Source organism: Notechis scutatus, chromosome 1, assembly GCF_049901735.1.
Source record: "Notechis scutatus isolate UNSWTSFEM ecotype Mainland chromosome 1, rNotScu1.2, whole genome shotgun sequence".
NCBI classification, from domain to species: domain Eukaryota; kingdom Metazoa; phylum Chordata; class Lepidosauria; order Squamata; family Elapidae; genus Notechis; species Notechis scutatus.
Window position 1 is genome coordinate 282,173,312 of NC_142009.1, and position 14,675 is coordinate 282,187,986.

At 36.4% G+C, this 14,675-nt stretch overlaps 1 protein-coding gene across 1 annotated transcript in view; it reads left to right on the forward strand.

Moving 5' to 3' along the window:
- Positions 1–10,832: 10,832 nt before the first annotated feature.
- AQR (aquarius intron-binding spliceosomal factor) overlaps positions 10,833–14,675 on the forward strand; it is a 40,591-nt gene continuing 36,748 nt past the window's right edge. The window contains exons 1-2 of the mRNA XM_026664537.2: positions 10,833–10,985; positions 14,538–14,594. Of these exons, the coding sequence (XP_026520322.1) occupies positions 10,878–10,985; positions 14,538–14,594 (165 nt within the window). The 5' untranslated portion in view covers positions 10,833–10,877. The remainder of the gene's footprint in view (positions 10,986–14,537; positions 14,595–14,675) is intronic.

Consider the following 14,675-nt stretch of genomic DNA (forward strand, 5'->3'; position numbering starts at 1 on the left):
AGGGGTGCAGGAATTGCCTTACTACAGAAGCAGTTCCCTAAATATATCATCAGATTTGGCCCCAGGCAAAAATTAATTAAGTGTATAATTGCTACCTAATGAAACTTCACTGGTAGATACATGCTGGAAAACAATGATAAAACACATGGGAGTAACAGCAAGTATTATTCATTCAAAGTGCTCTAATTATAGTGGTATGATTATTTGACTGCTAAAACTAAAGATATAGCTTGATACCTCTTCCTGGGCTAAGAACTAATCAATGTCAAGGACAGAACCTGTGAAAACAAACTTTGGAGGAACACCTTCTATTTCATTCAGTTCCCCATGCAGAAGAAGGGAAGCTTCAAATGAATTCTGATTAATTCAGTCTATTCACTATAATGCTAAAGAAATATCACATTAATCTTTTTAGCTGCTGCTTCACATTAGTCTCTTCCCTTCCAGCAAACAACCTTATATGCTTCTGTGAAATACATACTTTATACTGTGTTAAGCTACACAGACAATTCCTTTTCCATGAAATGTTATAAACAAGGAATAGGGAAAATAACAGAGGAGGGGATGGTAGGAAGAAAATGTTGCAGGAAAGCCCCTCCCTTCTTTAATAAGGCATAATGCCAACCTATTAGATCAGATCTCATTAGTTACTGTTGCTATAATAGAATGTACCATTGCATGGCAGAAGGAAACAGGCAGGAAGCACATGATCTAAAGGACTCATGTTCCAAGCCAGTATTGCTTCTCCATATGAAGTCACTGAGAAGTAACCATATACTCTAGACCAAGGGGTGTCAAACTCATGGCCTGTGGGCCGGATGTTTCACATGCTGGCCCCACCCCCACTCGGTTTAGCGAAGGGGGAAAAAGTCCCAATACATCAAATGACGCCGCCGTAAGGATGCGAGTTTGACACCACTGATCTAGACCATCTATAGATTCTCCTGGCTCTTTTCTAGAGCTGCTGTGGTGTTTGGAATGCAGTCTTGGGGAAGGTATTTTTCAAGGAGAAGGCTGCTTTCTGATATGAACGAGAAGCAAGTTGGTTGTTAGAAGTTGTAAAAGAGAGATACTTTCAACTTAACAGTCCCCAGGTTGCATGGCCACTTTGGACTTATGTCATCTAAAAACATCTCTTTGTCCAGTAGTGGGATTCAAATATTATTACTACCGGTTCTGTTGGCGTGGCTTGGTGGGCATGGCAGGGAAAGGATACTGTAAAATCTCCAGTCAGAGGTGGTATTTGCCAGTACTCCAAACTACTCAACATTTCCAGAACTGGTCACCAGAACTGGTCAGAACCTGTTGAACACATCTGTCTTTGTCCCTAGTAGCTCTGTATTTTGTTCTTCCAGGTCAGCTCTCATAGCTGTTTAAGGTTTTAAAAAGGCACTTAAAATAGTGATATGGGTTGTGACTAACTCTAGATGTTGAAGACTACTGAATGAAATTTCTTCAGCATGTACCATTTATCAAAAATGTCTATTTGGGGGAAGCCACCTATTAAAAGTGTTTTACTAAAACTTCCTTTCTGCCTGTAGTCTCTCTTTGCTGGTTAATATCATCAAGGGAGCCATTGCCTGGCAGAATGTAATTTAAGTTCTATTAAAATGATTACTTAGTCTTGAAAATGATAAATACTAACCAGAATTATAATATCACATTACAAAAGACAGGTTCCTTGCATAGACTTTTCTCGTGGGAATAAAATAAAACCTGGGTAAATTCCCAATGGAATTGGGTCACTTATGGATTACATTTACAAATAAAGGGATTGCATTTCATATTTTAAAACTGTTAATACATTGAATAGGGTGATCTGGTAAGTATGTAGCCAGGTCATGCCTGGAAATTGATTGGCATATTTGCAATATTTCTCTTGCCACTGGCATAAAGAGCATTTAATTTTAGAATGAAATTTCTTTCATGTTCTATTTTACACACACACACACACACACACACCTGAAACTGATTATACCTCTAGAGATCATTTGTCTGATTCCCACACACGTTGACCATTGCTTTTTCACTATTTTTTCTCTCACAGAAATATGGTTATTATAGTTATGAAAGCTGGTGACTAACTTGGTGTTAGCCCAAAGGGATGCCACAGGGATGTTGTTGTGAGGAAAACAGGAGAATGAAGGAGTACTAGGTATGTTTGCTGCCTTGAGGTATTTATAAAAATGACAAAGTCAAGATAAAAAAATGTTTAAAAATCTAAATTATAAGATATATGTTTGTTTATTCTGTGAAATTGTTATATAGAATTTTGATGGTCTTTTCCCCCTTGAACTATTTTTAATAATTATTTTAATGATTTCTTTTTAATATTGGGACAGAGCCATGGTGGTTGTTGTTTTTTTAAAAATTGATGTTCACCAAATTAATTTGCGGAGATATTAGAGTAAAAGAGGTGCAAATCCTTAAATAAGTGCTCTTGGAAGCTAAGCAGTATGAGCTGTGGCTAGGGCATAGAAGGGGAAACAAAAAAATGATTCTATAAAGTTTTATAAAGCCTTGACTGGCATTTGCAACAGTTGTCTAGCGCAGAGGTCTCCAACCTTGGCAACTTTAAGGCTTGTGGACTTCAACTCCCAGAATTCTCCAGCCAGCTGGCTGGAGAATTCTGGGAGTTGAAGTCCACAAGCCTTAAAGTTGCCAAGGTTGGAGACCTCTGGTCTAGCGGGAAGGGAAGGGAAGGGAAGGGAAGGGAAGCAACAACAGTGAATAAGAATCACTTCCAGGACAGGCAAGTCACTGGGTCACTCAGCTGGACTGTGTCTAAATGGCACAATAACTCATAGTCTCCTATGTTTCTAGCCAAATGCCTTAGTCATTATGCCAAACTGTCACTTATATCAGATATTACTATTTCTTAATTCAAAGAAAGCAATTCTTCATTGGAAATGCATAACCTAATTCACTTTGCTCTTGCATTTCTCATCATAAATTTGCAGGCAGAAAAGATTTAGCTTACAAGTGTCTTAGCAAGGAGAGTCTTCAACCACCATGGCCTAGCAGACTAGCCATTTTTTTCATATGCACAGCTTTTGTCCTACTTACTGCCTAAGTGAATATTGATTATTTAGTCCCTATTAGATCAGACACTTTCGCTAAAATTGTGCATAGGTGCTGAATGACATAACACCTACGCTTTGCTATACAAAATACAAGAACAGAATTCTTCAACAAGCAAAAGTCATTCAGGCATGCTTACATTCTAGGACGGTTTCTCTAAGAGAAAAAGATTATCAATGGATCCTTTCCAACTCAATTTTGAAAACGCCATAATATCCTTATTTGTTTTAAAGCGAAAACAATGACTCTAAAAGGAAAGTGAGACTTTGTTCATTTACTGATAGTGGGAGATTAATTAATATACTCATTACACTTAAAAGCCTGGATGTACCTGTCTTCCCACAGAGATACCCACAGCGCAATCAGTGGTAATTTAAAAATCAATTTCCCTTCCATAGTAATTAAATGTGTCCATTTAAGCAGATATAATTGATAGTGCTTGCAACTAATTTCAAAGCAGGGGATCTTTGGGGATTCTTTTAAAGATTAGTAAATATGAGCTCAGCTTTTGCTTTCAAGAAACAAAAAGGAATGAATGGCAACTAAATTGTTCTGTGCTACTGTTTGAATCATCTGTGATAGATGTCACACGTCCAAGAGCATCAGATACAATGAAGGTTGAAGCATTCTGACGGTGTGTGACAGCATTCCTGAGAATGGGACTAACTCAATTCAAGCAAGGATACTGCTTCACTAATCTTTGTATGTACTTAACTCTGTTTATAGCTGTATAAAAAAATTAGACTGCTAGACAACCTGGATATTTTGCATCCTAGGGTTACAGCTCAATGAGGCATTTAACAAAACAGACCACAACCTACTTCTTGGTAAGCTAGAAAAAATGTGATCGATAGCATCCCCTCCACATGGATTCGCAACTGGCTGACATACTCAACGAGTAGTCCTTAATGGGTCTAAGTCTACATAGAGAGAAGTAAGCAGTGGAATGCCACAAGGTTCTGTCATAGGCCCAGTACTCTTCAATATCTTCATTAACAACTTAGATGAGGGAATAGAAGGGGAACTTATCAAATTTGCAGATGATATTAAGCTGGCAGGAATAGCTAATACCCTAGAAGATTGGCTCAATATCCAGATGGATCTTGACACACTTGAACACTGAGCCCCATCTAACAAAATGAAATTCAATGTAGAGAAAAGTAAAGTCCTACACTTAGGCAAGAAAAACCAAAAGTACACATACAGACTGGGTGAAACCAGGATTAATAGCAGTAACTGTGAGAGAGATCTTGGAGTCGTAGCAGACAACCAGCTAAATAGCCAGCAGTGTGCATCGGCAGCCAAAAAAGCCAAAGCAATCCTAAGTTGCATTAACAGAGAGATACAATCAAGATACAATCAGAGGGATACAATACCAAGTGAGGTATTAATACCACTCTATAAAGCCTTAGTAAGACCACACTTAGAATACTGCATCCAGTTTTGGTCACCATATTATAAAAAATGATGTTGAGACTAGAAAAAGTACAGAGAAGAGCAACCAGGATGATTAAGGGACTGGAGACTAAAACATATGAAGAACGGTTACAGGAACTGGGGCTGGCTAGTCTAGTGAAGAGAAGGATCAGGGGAGACATGACAGTGATTTTCCAATATTTGAGGGGCTGCCACAGAGAGGAAGGGGTCAAGCTATTTTCCAAAGCACCTGTAGGCCAGACAAGGAATAATGGATGGAAACTGAACAAGGAGAGATTTAACCTGGAAATAAGGAGAAACTTTCTGACAGTGAGAACAATCAACCAATGGAACAGCTTGCCCTCGGAAGTTGTGGGACCGTCATCACTTAAGACTTTCAAGAAGAGATTTGACTGCCATTTGTCAGAAATGGTGTAGGGTCTCCTGCTTGGGCGGGGGGTTGGACTAGATGACCTACAAGGTCCCTTCCAACTCTGTTAATCTATAATCAGTATTCAGAGGCTTATTTCAACTTGAATAACTTTTCCAGGAACCAATGGTAGATTTAACCTACTTACAATAGCCGTGGTTGCATCATAGCAGATGCAAAGGATGTCTCTCTAGCACCAGGCTGAGTTGAGCAGTCCCAGGTCCAAAATTCAATGCCACCAAAAGCTATCTTTCGGTTCCTTTTGGCCCCTTCTAATTACCATTGCTATAATTGCTATATTGCTAGTTTTGAAAATCATGAATCATAATCATAAATTTGCCAACTACTTTTTAGACTAGCACATTATACAAACCCAGCTTTCATGGATTTTTGATTCAGTTTATCATGCAAACTCAAAATGTGTGTCACTTTCATAAATCATGATTCAGTTAGCCAAAGGTAAACAAGTCATACAAACACAAGCATATGGCCACACAATACACATTTCCCCTCCTCACCTGCTGTTACTAAAATAAATTATGTCATCTGATTAAATCCTTATGCCCAATCTTTTTAAAAGGGATGGTTTGAATTAGATTGATCCATATTGTTACAGTGCTGACTAAACTATTTAAAATCCCCAGATGTGTCACATAGTTATCCCATCAACTTTTACCAAAGGTTTAAGTAGCTGTCCTGAATGACTTTTTCCAGTCAGAAGTTGCAAAGGAACTTATTCTTTCATTGTTTTGACAGGTCTTTGAATTCTATTTTTGTTTGTTCTTTTAATCCCAGTGTCCTTTGCCCACCAAAATAAGTAAAGAAATGCTCCCTGTATTCAAAGTGCCCATAAATATTTTTAGCTATTTTCCCCTTGCTAATTTAAATTCCTCTACAAATAAATTTGGGGTGGCAGTGTACCCTGTGATATATGTTCAGCTACCTTGAACAAGCCATTATTCAGAATCTCTGAAAACAAAGGGTTTTGACTTGATTTCCAGCATTGTCAAACTAAAGAATAGTGAATTTGCACAGGCAGTAAATTTTGTGCCTTGCAAACACATGATGACGACAGTCCCCCGAGATGGGATTTCTGAATTTTTTCAATATGATTATCATAGGTTTAGGCTTGTAAATTACACCTATGGATTTTCTACTATCTTTGTTATTATGTATTTCTAACATCCAAGCTGTAATACCAAGTGCGTTTGTGACTTCCCAAGAATAAGGGAAGGCATATCAGGGTTTTTTTTAAATATTTTTTATATTTATGTAGTCTATCTACTTACTTATCTATTTATTTTTGTTACAAGAGCTTTTGCAGTTTATGGATGCAGTTGAGTTCTTATTAATCTAATTAGCATAGATGAGTCTCCCTCTGCATTGCTTTTCACTCTTTAATCATATGCTTCCAGATAAAGTATTAGTTCTCTAATACTTCTCTTTTCAGATGGCCAGTGGTATAAAAATGCTGTTTCACTTCTGAGAGATAGGCTAGATTCACATAGTATAAAACACCATACAGTGGCTCATTTTTTCTTGGCTTAACATGTGAAATGAATCCAAACACTTTGATTAACAGAACATAATTTGGTTTAATTTATTATTTGACCCCAGCCAATTATACTTTAGTCAACAAACTACAGCAAAGGTGGGATTCAAATATTTTTACTACCAGTTCTGTGGGTGTGGTTTGGTGGGCGTGGCAGGGGAAGGATAGTGTAAAATCTCCACTCAGAGGTGGTATTTTCTGGTTCTCCGAACTACTCAAAATTTCCGCTACTGGTTCTCCAGAACTGGTCAGAACCTGCTGAATACCACCTCTGAACTACAGTTAAGCAAACCATGGCTTAGAAAAATAAATTCTTCTGTGTCCTTTTGTAAGGAAATTTGAACTGACAGGTTTCTGAAAGTAACCTCGATTTAGGTCTCCAATAAATTTAGTAACAGGTTTAAAAAAAAATATCGGATTAAAACAAAAAAGCAAACAAGCATTTTAGGAAAAAAATGTGAAATGCATTTTAGAGTACTACCTGTTAGGCCAACTCAAAACCAGTTAACAATCCTTGTCAAGTGTGATCTTTGTATAATCTTAAATGGAATGTAGGAGTTGACTCCAGACAGACATTCAAATTATGCTCTATCAGATGCTGAAATGGTTTCTGATTCCTTCTAAGGGAGTAGAGAGGAATAAACAATTATTTATCTGACATTCATGAAAATATAAAATCTGTCTGCTCTTCAGAACCATCTCCATCCTTACATGAAAGACATCAATTCCTAAAGAAGTAGGAAACAAAGTTTTTCTATAAAACTTAAGATAAAATGAAATAAGGTACACTTTTTTAAAAAAAATCAACAAATGCCACTTTGTGTGAATTTTTCTTGCAGTTTGAAAAGTTGAAATCTCAGGGTATAAAATCCCAGCTTCAGTTGACAAGTCTTCTGGCATCACTGTAAGATGCCATTGCAATTTTAGTATCCAGAAAGTCCCAGAAATCAAAAGCAAATTGACTAGATAGAACATCAACTATTCTATGCTCTCCAATGCTTTCAAGAAAGCAGCAAGAGCTCACAATTGTTACCTTTTAAAAAAAATAATGAAATCTTTTATTGAAAAAAGTAGCCCTAAGATAGAAATTTCCAGCCCTTTAGAATTGCCTTTTTATCTTATCTCTTAGCCTCTAAAATTCTCACAATGATCTCTACATAACCCTACATGGCCCAATGGGAGTCTGACATCAGCCAATAGAATATATGTTCTTGCACAGGAACAGGAAGTTCAAGTGCAAAGCCCAGGAGAAGGTATAAAAACTCTCCACTCTTAACTCCATTTTGGTCAGCTGCTCAGAACCCATGTAGTTCTGCTTCATCATTAAACCTCTTTCCAATTAGCTTCCAGCCTCCATTTCTCCCTGTTCCAGTGCATTTCTCCCTGCTTGGAACTGAACCAGATGGATATTTTTTTCCACAAGGTGAACCTGTACTTACATCAAGTAAGATCCCAGAACATTAATTAACGATTGTGCCAAAACATTGGCTGCCTTTTAATGTAATAAACAATCCAAACTTACCAAGAAAGCATTAGAACCAGGTAAAAGTTTATTTCCACAGACTAATATGGTTTCTGAAGAATTAATTCTAATATAAAAATAATTATTGGATATCGAAATGTCTCCTTTATAAAAGTATATAATAATAATTTAAGTATAACTCAATAAATGCTTATTTAGAAAGGGAGATATATAAATATTGAACTAGCTTCTTATTACTGTTTTAAGTATAATGGGATGCTAGTAAGATATATTTGAGAATGAGGCTTGCTGAGCATGGTGGGCGAATATGTACATTGTGCTAAACCATGTTTATTTCATTGTGATTTATTATATACTAGTCATTCTCAAATTATACGAACTATTACTTGCGTTATCTCAACTTTAAGCAAAATTAGTTATTTTGGTTGAAGTGAAGAAGAAATAGCTGAGCATTGCAGAAATATATTTTAACTAAATTAAAAGGTGCCTTCCACTTATTATCCGCATATCTTTATAACAAAGCCAGAACCTAGATAAATCCTGGAGGAAGTTTGTGCATGTGTGTGATTTGAGGAAATGTGAACAAAATGGCATAATGTCTTTATTACACTACACAATCACTGACTATTACTCAGTGTTGCATTTAGAATACTGTAATGTGGATAACTGAAAAACATTGAATATGCAAAACATTCGGAAGAAATTTTTAACAAATTCAGTACCTGCTTTTACATCCTATGTCCAGCAGAGGGGAGCAGCTATCATCTCAGTTTATCATTTCACAAAAAACCTTTGAAGGTTCATCAGAGGTAGATAGAGTAGCTACAGCAAACCCAGCATTTTCAGCATAGATCAATCATTTTCTTCAAAAGTTGTTCAATAGTAGTTATACTTCAAAAGAGTATAACACAGTATATGCTTATTCAGATGTTTAAGTGCCTTCCATGCTATTGAATTTATTGACCTTCTCTAAGATTGTGCTAACAATTCTAGTTCTAATTACAATAGATCTATTCCAGAAAAAAATATAGCAACATCTCTTTATATGAGCTGGATTGGCTCAGCTATATAGTTATCTTGGCAGCAAGAGAGAAGTGGCAAGCTACTGCCATCTTTCAGATTTTCTCGTGACTTCTCACTTTAATTTACAGCCATAGAATTTCCTAATACTACAGTGAATTCCAAGTCCTCATCAGCTCATCTTTAGGTTTTTTTTTACAGCAGCCAAATTAACCTTCAAAACTTGCTTTTAAAGCATGGGAATATCAACCTATTGGGTGGTTAATTGTATACAAACAAATGCAAGATTATTAACACTTTGTATATGAACATATTCATTATCTGTCTTACAGCATTACGACAGTTTTCCATTGTCTTCTTCACTCCCCCCTTCTAAAGTCCAATTTGTAACCCTGATATTTTCTGATTGTTTCCCATCCATTTTGTTTTGTGAGATCAACCAGGATGTAGTAGGTCGGTGTATCTCAATCTCAGTTACTTTAAGATGTGTGGACTTCATCTCCCAGTATTCCCCAGCCAGCATGCTGGAATAACAGAATAACAAGTTGGAAAGGACCTCCTTCTAGTCCCTTGCTCCAGCAGGAGACCCTATTCCAGACAAATGTCCAATCCCTTCTTTAAAACCTCCAGTGTTGGGGTACCCACAAATTCCACTATTTAATTGTTCTTAATTGATTGGAAGTTGGAATAGAGGTAGAAATAAGAAATAGGGGGAATATTAGCAGATATAATTTTATACAACATAATACAAGTAGTAATTAGCATTAAAATGGAATATTGAAATATTGAATAACTTTTTAAAAACCCCATGTATATTAATACTAGCATTATATAAGTTATACAACTATTATGATTATCATTATTGATATTTGTATCAAAATGAATTACTCCCAGGGGCCACACTGTTCATGTATTGATATTGATGTATACTTAAAAATAAAAATCTAATAAACTTGGGGGGAACATTCCACTACTTAATTTTTCTGTCAGGCAATTTTTCTTTAGTTTCAGGGTGATTGTCTCCTTGATAAATTCCCATTGGTAACTTCTTGTCCTGCCTTCAGGTGCTTTCGAGAATAGGATGACACATACACACGCCCCCTCTCCTTTGTGGCAGCTCCTTATATTACAACATTGTTATCATGCCACCCCCCTTAGCCCTTCTTTTTGCTAGAGTAGACATACCTGCTTCCTGCAAATGTTTTTTTTTTTTTCATCCAAGCTCCTAATCATCTTTATTGCTCTTCTGTGCATTCTTTCTAGAGTCTCAACGTGTGTGTGTGTGTGTGTGTGTGTGTGTGTCGTGATGACCAAAACATTCCATTCTTTGGTCTTACCAAAGCAGTATAAAGTGATGCTAACACTTCACATGCTCTGTTCCTCTATTGATGCATCCTAAGATCGTATTGGCTTTTTGGCAACAGCAGCGCACTGGTTTTCTTGGTTAGGAAATTCTTGAGAGTTGGAGGTCCACGCATTTTAAAGTAGGTGAGATTGAGAAACACTGACACTGACCTAAGGGGTGCCGTCTAACTGCGATGCAATAAAGGGGAAATCTTACAGTCCCTCCCAAAGCCCCTACTTTTACTAAAAGGAGTCGCGTTATCATATTAAAAATCCAGGAAAGCGATAGAAAAACGACACCATCGGCTATTTCCCTCTTCCCTCCCCCCACCTCCTTCCTAATTTCCTATTGGTGGAGAGCGTGTTACGTAAAACGCCCCGCGAGCAAGTGGGAGTCAAAGAGCGGAAGTAATTCTGATACTCGGGGAACTGACGGGCAATCCCATTTGATGAGGGCAGAGGAGGGCGGGCCTAGGAGAGGAAAAACCCTCCCTATCGTGAACCCGGAAGAGGTTGACCGACTCGAGCAGGGGTTTTCGTGAGGGAGCAACATGGCTGCGCCGGTAGCATCTGCTCTGCAGCAACCGGGGTCTCTCCCTCCTCCCAAGAAGATCGTAGCCCCCACCGTGTCTCAGATTAATGCGGAGTTCGTGACGCAGGTAAAGCCCGGAGGGGAGGCTGCCCTGGGCCCCCGGACTGGGCTGGGGATGGAAGGAGAGCTTTGCTTTCGTCAGGGCTTCTTAGAAACCTCTATATCCCGGCTTCCCTCATATCTGGAAGGCAGGAGAAATTTCCTGGCACTTAGAATAACGGTGGAATAACTTGCCTCCAGAACTCGACGTTTCTAAGAAGAGATGGGGCAACCATTTGTCTGAAATGGTATAGAATAGGATAAAATTGGGATGGGATGGGATGGGGATAGAGTTCTTTATTGGCCAAGTCTGATTAGACACACTCATTTGTCTCCAGTGCATAAGCTCTCAGTGTGTATACAACAATAGTGATGGATCGTTATCATAGTCATTGTAAAAATACATTCATAATAAAACATTTGATACAACACTTAGTGATAGTCTATATAGATAGATAGATAGATATACTAAATAAGCAAGCAACATTAATCACACTAGGATACTAAGTAGACAATATAAATTGTAAGAGCTTCCAGCCTGAGCAGGGAGAGGGGGAAACTGGACTAGATTCTTTCCACTTATTCTGCTCTGTTATAAACATTATAAATTACCATATACCTTAACCCTGGTATCTTTTGTTCAGAGATTTTAATGCAGTTATCTGTTGCAACACAGACAGAACTGTGTTTGGAGAGTTAGGATCAAATCAAAGGCTGACACATTCTTTTTTTTTCAAATAAGTTTTTTTTATTTTTCAATATAAACATATTTTTTGGGCATTGCATTGACTGGGTCAAATCTCTTAAGCAATAGTAACAATAATAATACAAATAAGTATATGTAATTGTAATCTTCCACAACTTCAACAAAACTAATATCTTTCCCATTAGTTAATTTAAATGTAAGTAACATTTCTTTGCACCTTGCATTTATAATCCTAAATACTATAATTTAATATTTTAAGAATTATTCATATTTCCACCATAACTTCAATATTCCAATTGTGTAGGGTTAATAATAATGCTAAATATTAACAATGTTTAATCAATCCTGGAAGTATATCAAAATCCTGCATGATTTCTAGTCCTTCATATTTTAAATTCATAATATACTTTAACACGCTATTAATATTAATAATTGAGTTTGATTGCCTAATTCTAAATTCCCATCTACTGTCTTGACTTATTTGGATTATATTATTAAATTATATTTTCTATTGGTATATATACTATTATTTTCCCTGTATATATTTTCCCAATGTATTGGAATATTTTCTCATTATCCATCATCTCTTAACCTTTTTGGAGTTCCATCATTTGTTGATTTATTTAATCAACCATTTATCTCTCTCCCTTGGAATCTTATATCTCTTTTTGTTTTTGTTTTGTACCTACTAAACTTCCTCATCTGAGTATCTTTTGTCTCTTTTTTTCTGTGATATTTGAACTCTCATCAACAAAGCTTTTTGATTTTTTCTTGAGATTTTTCCCTTTTCTCTCTGTTCTCTTATAAACTTTTAGAGGGTTATGTCTTCTACTTGTTAATTCTTTCTCCTCTTTATTTTTAATTGTTTGTGTCTCATTTTGATTTTCCCCTTCTACTGCTTCTTCTAACTTCTCAGCTATTTCTTGATTATCATGTTCTTCTTTTCCCCCAATTGTTGAATAGCTTGTACATTCATTTCTGTATCTTTAAGCAATCCCCTTGTTGCCTTTTAAAGATTCACGCATATCTTTTAACATAAGCAATATTCCTCCATATATCTCTATTGTCTCTTGTAAATCCATTTTGTAAAACCCCATATTTTACAATTTGCAGTTTATATTTCCCCAATTATATATCTCCCAATTGTCTAAATTTTAAAGTCTTATTTAGCTGTTATTCTTTTCTTCTGGCACTTTTCTTCTTTTGTCTCATAGGATGTTCTGTTAATTAGCATTAAGGATCCAAGTCCAAGTATAAATTAAGTCCAATAGTCCAAGTCCAAATTAAACCACTAAATTTCTCCAGTCTTTCAAGTCCATATCCAATAACCAAATTTAGTTTAGTTATTTGCAATTTAGTTCCTCTTTATAAATCGTCCAAAGGGCAAGAAAAAAAAATCTCAGTAAATGTTTCCAAATTATCCAAGTTGTCAACAGTAGAGTCAAGGTCAGGTCATCTTCCAGATGTTGTTGCTTCTATTCTGTATATTAGGCTTTATGTGTATTGAAATAACTTTCTCTAGTATACTGTGGCTATAGTGCGGTAGTACTTCTCTTCCTCTAGTAGATGACTCTCTTAACCCAAATCCCCCCCCCCCCCAAAAAAAAACAGAACAAAGTTGAAAGAAGCATAAGACAAGCTATTAAAGCACAGAAAGCTTGGAAAAAGCTCAAATAATTTGAAAAGCGATCCCCGGGAGAATCTATCTGGTGAATTTGTATTTTTAAACTCCCTGGATTTAATAAGAAAATCAGCTGTTTCTGACAATCTATTTAATAAAGGCTGACACATTCTGTTCTGTTCTGTTATTCCATTTCTGGGTAAGCAACTTTATGCAAAGCACATAGAAGAAAGTATAATACGTTGTTATAGCAAGTGGTTACAATTTTAGATACATGATTAGAATTGACCTCCTTGAATAAGAAAGGAACAAAAACATGCTCTTACACACAAAGCAAGTTTTGCTTCTATTGACAAACATTCATTCATAGATGATATACCCAGTTCCCTGGCCATTGCTGAAAGCCCCTGCCATTGCATTCTTGATATCCGGCTTTTTAAAAACATCTTGGGGGAAAGGAGAGTCCACCATCTCTTGAAGCAAGCCATTTCATTTTTTTAAAGCTTTAGTTGTTAGAAAATTATTTCTGATTCTGATTTAAACCCATTGTTTCTTACATACTTTGGAACAAATCTGAACAAGTCTACCTTACATCTGACAGCCCTTTGGATACCCGAGAAGAGCTTTCATAACTCCCAGGAATCATCTCTCCTGTTGTCATGCCAGATTACTTATCAAATGAAAATTACAATTAGTCCTTGAGTTACAATGGAGCCCAAAATTTATGTTGCTAAGGGAAATATTTGTTAAGGGAGTTTGCCCCATTTTACAACATTTCTTGCCACCGCTAAGTGAACCTTTGCATTTGTTAAATTAGTGACATGGTTGTGAAGTGAATTTGGTTTCCCTATGGACTTTGCTTGTCAGAAGGTTGCAAAAGCTGATCACATGACTCCGGGACACTGCAACTGTCGTAAATATGAACCAGTTGCCAAGCACCTGAATTTTGATCATGTGACCATGGGGATTTTGCAATGGCCATAAGTGTGAAAAACAGTTGTAAGTCACTTTTTTTTGTAAGTTTGAACGGTCACTAAATGAACTACTGTAAATTAAGGTCTACCTGTATATGTCCCAAAAGGCGAAAAGCAAACTAACCCAAGTGTGAGTTACTAAATTAAACAATCTAATATCTCTTCATTTTTCTAATACACTTGTAATCTTACATAACAGTATACATTTAACATTATAAATACAGCGCTTACAGTGTATATAAATAATATAATTGAATGATGTAACCTTTTATTTTACAGCTGGCAAATAAATATTGGGCACCGCATGTCAAGAAAAAACTGCCGTTTGAGTCAAGGGTAATTGTTTAACTATAATGCTTAGTAATTTCTTAACTTGACAAAGATACCAAAAATAAAAAATGTTGTTTAATTTGATAA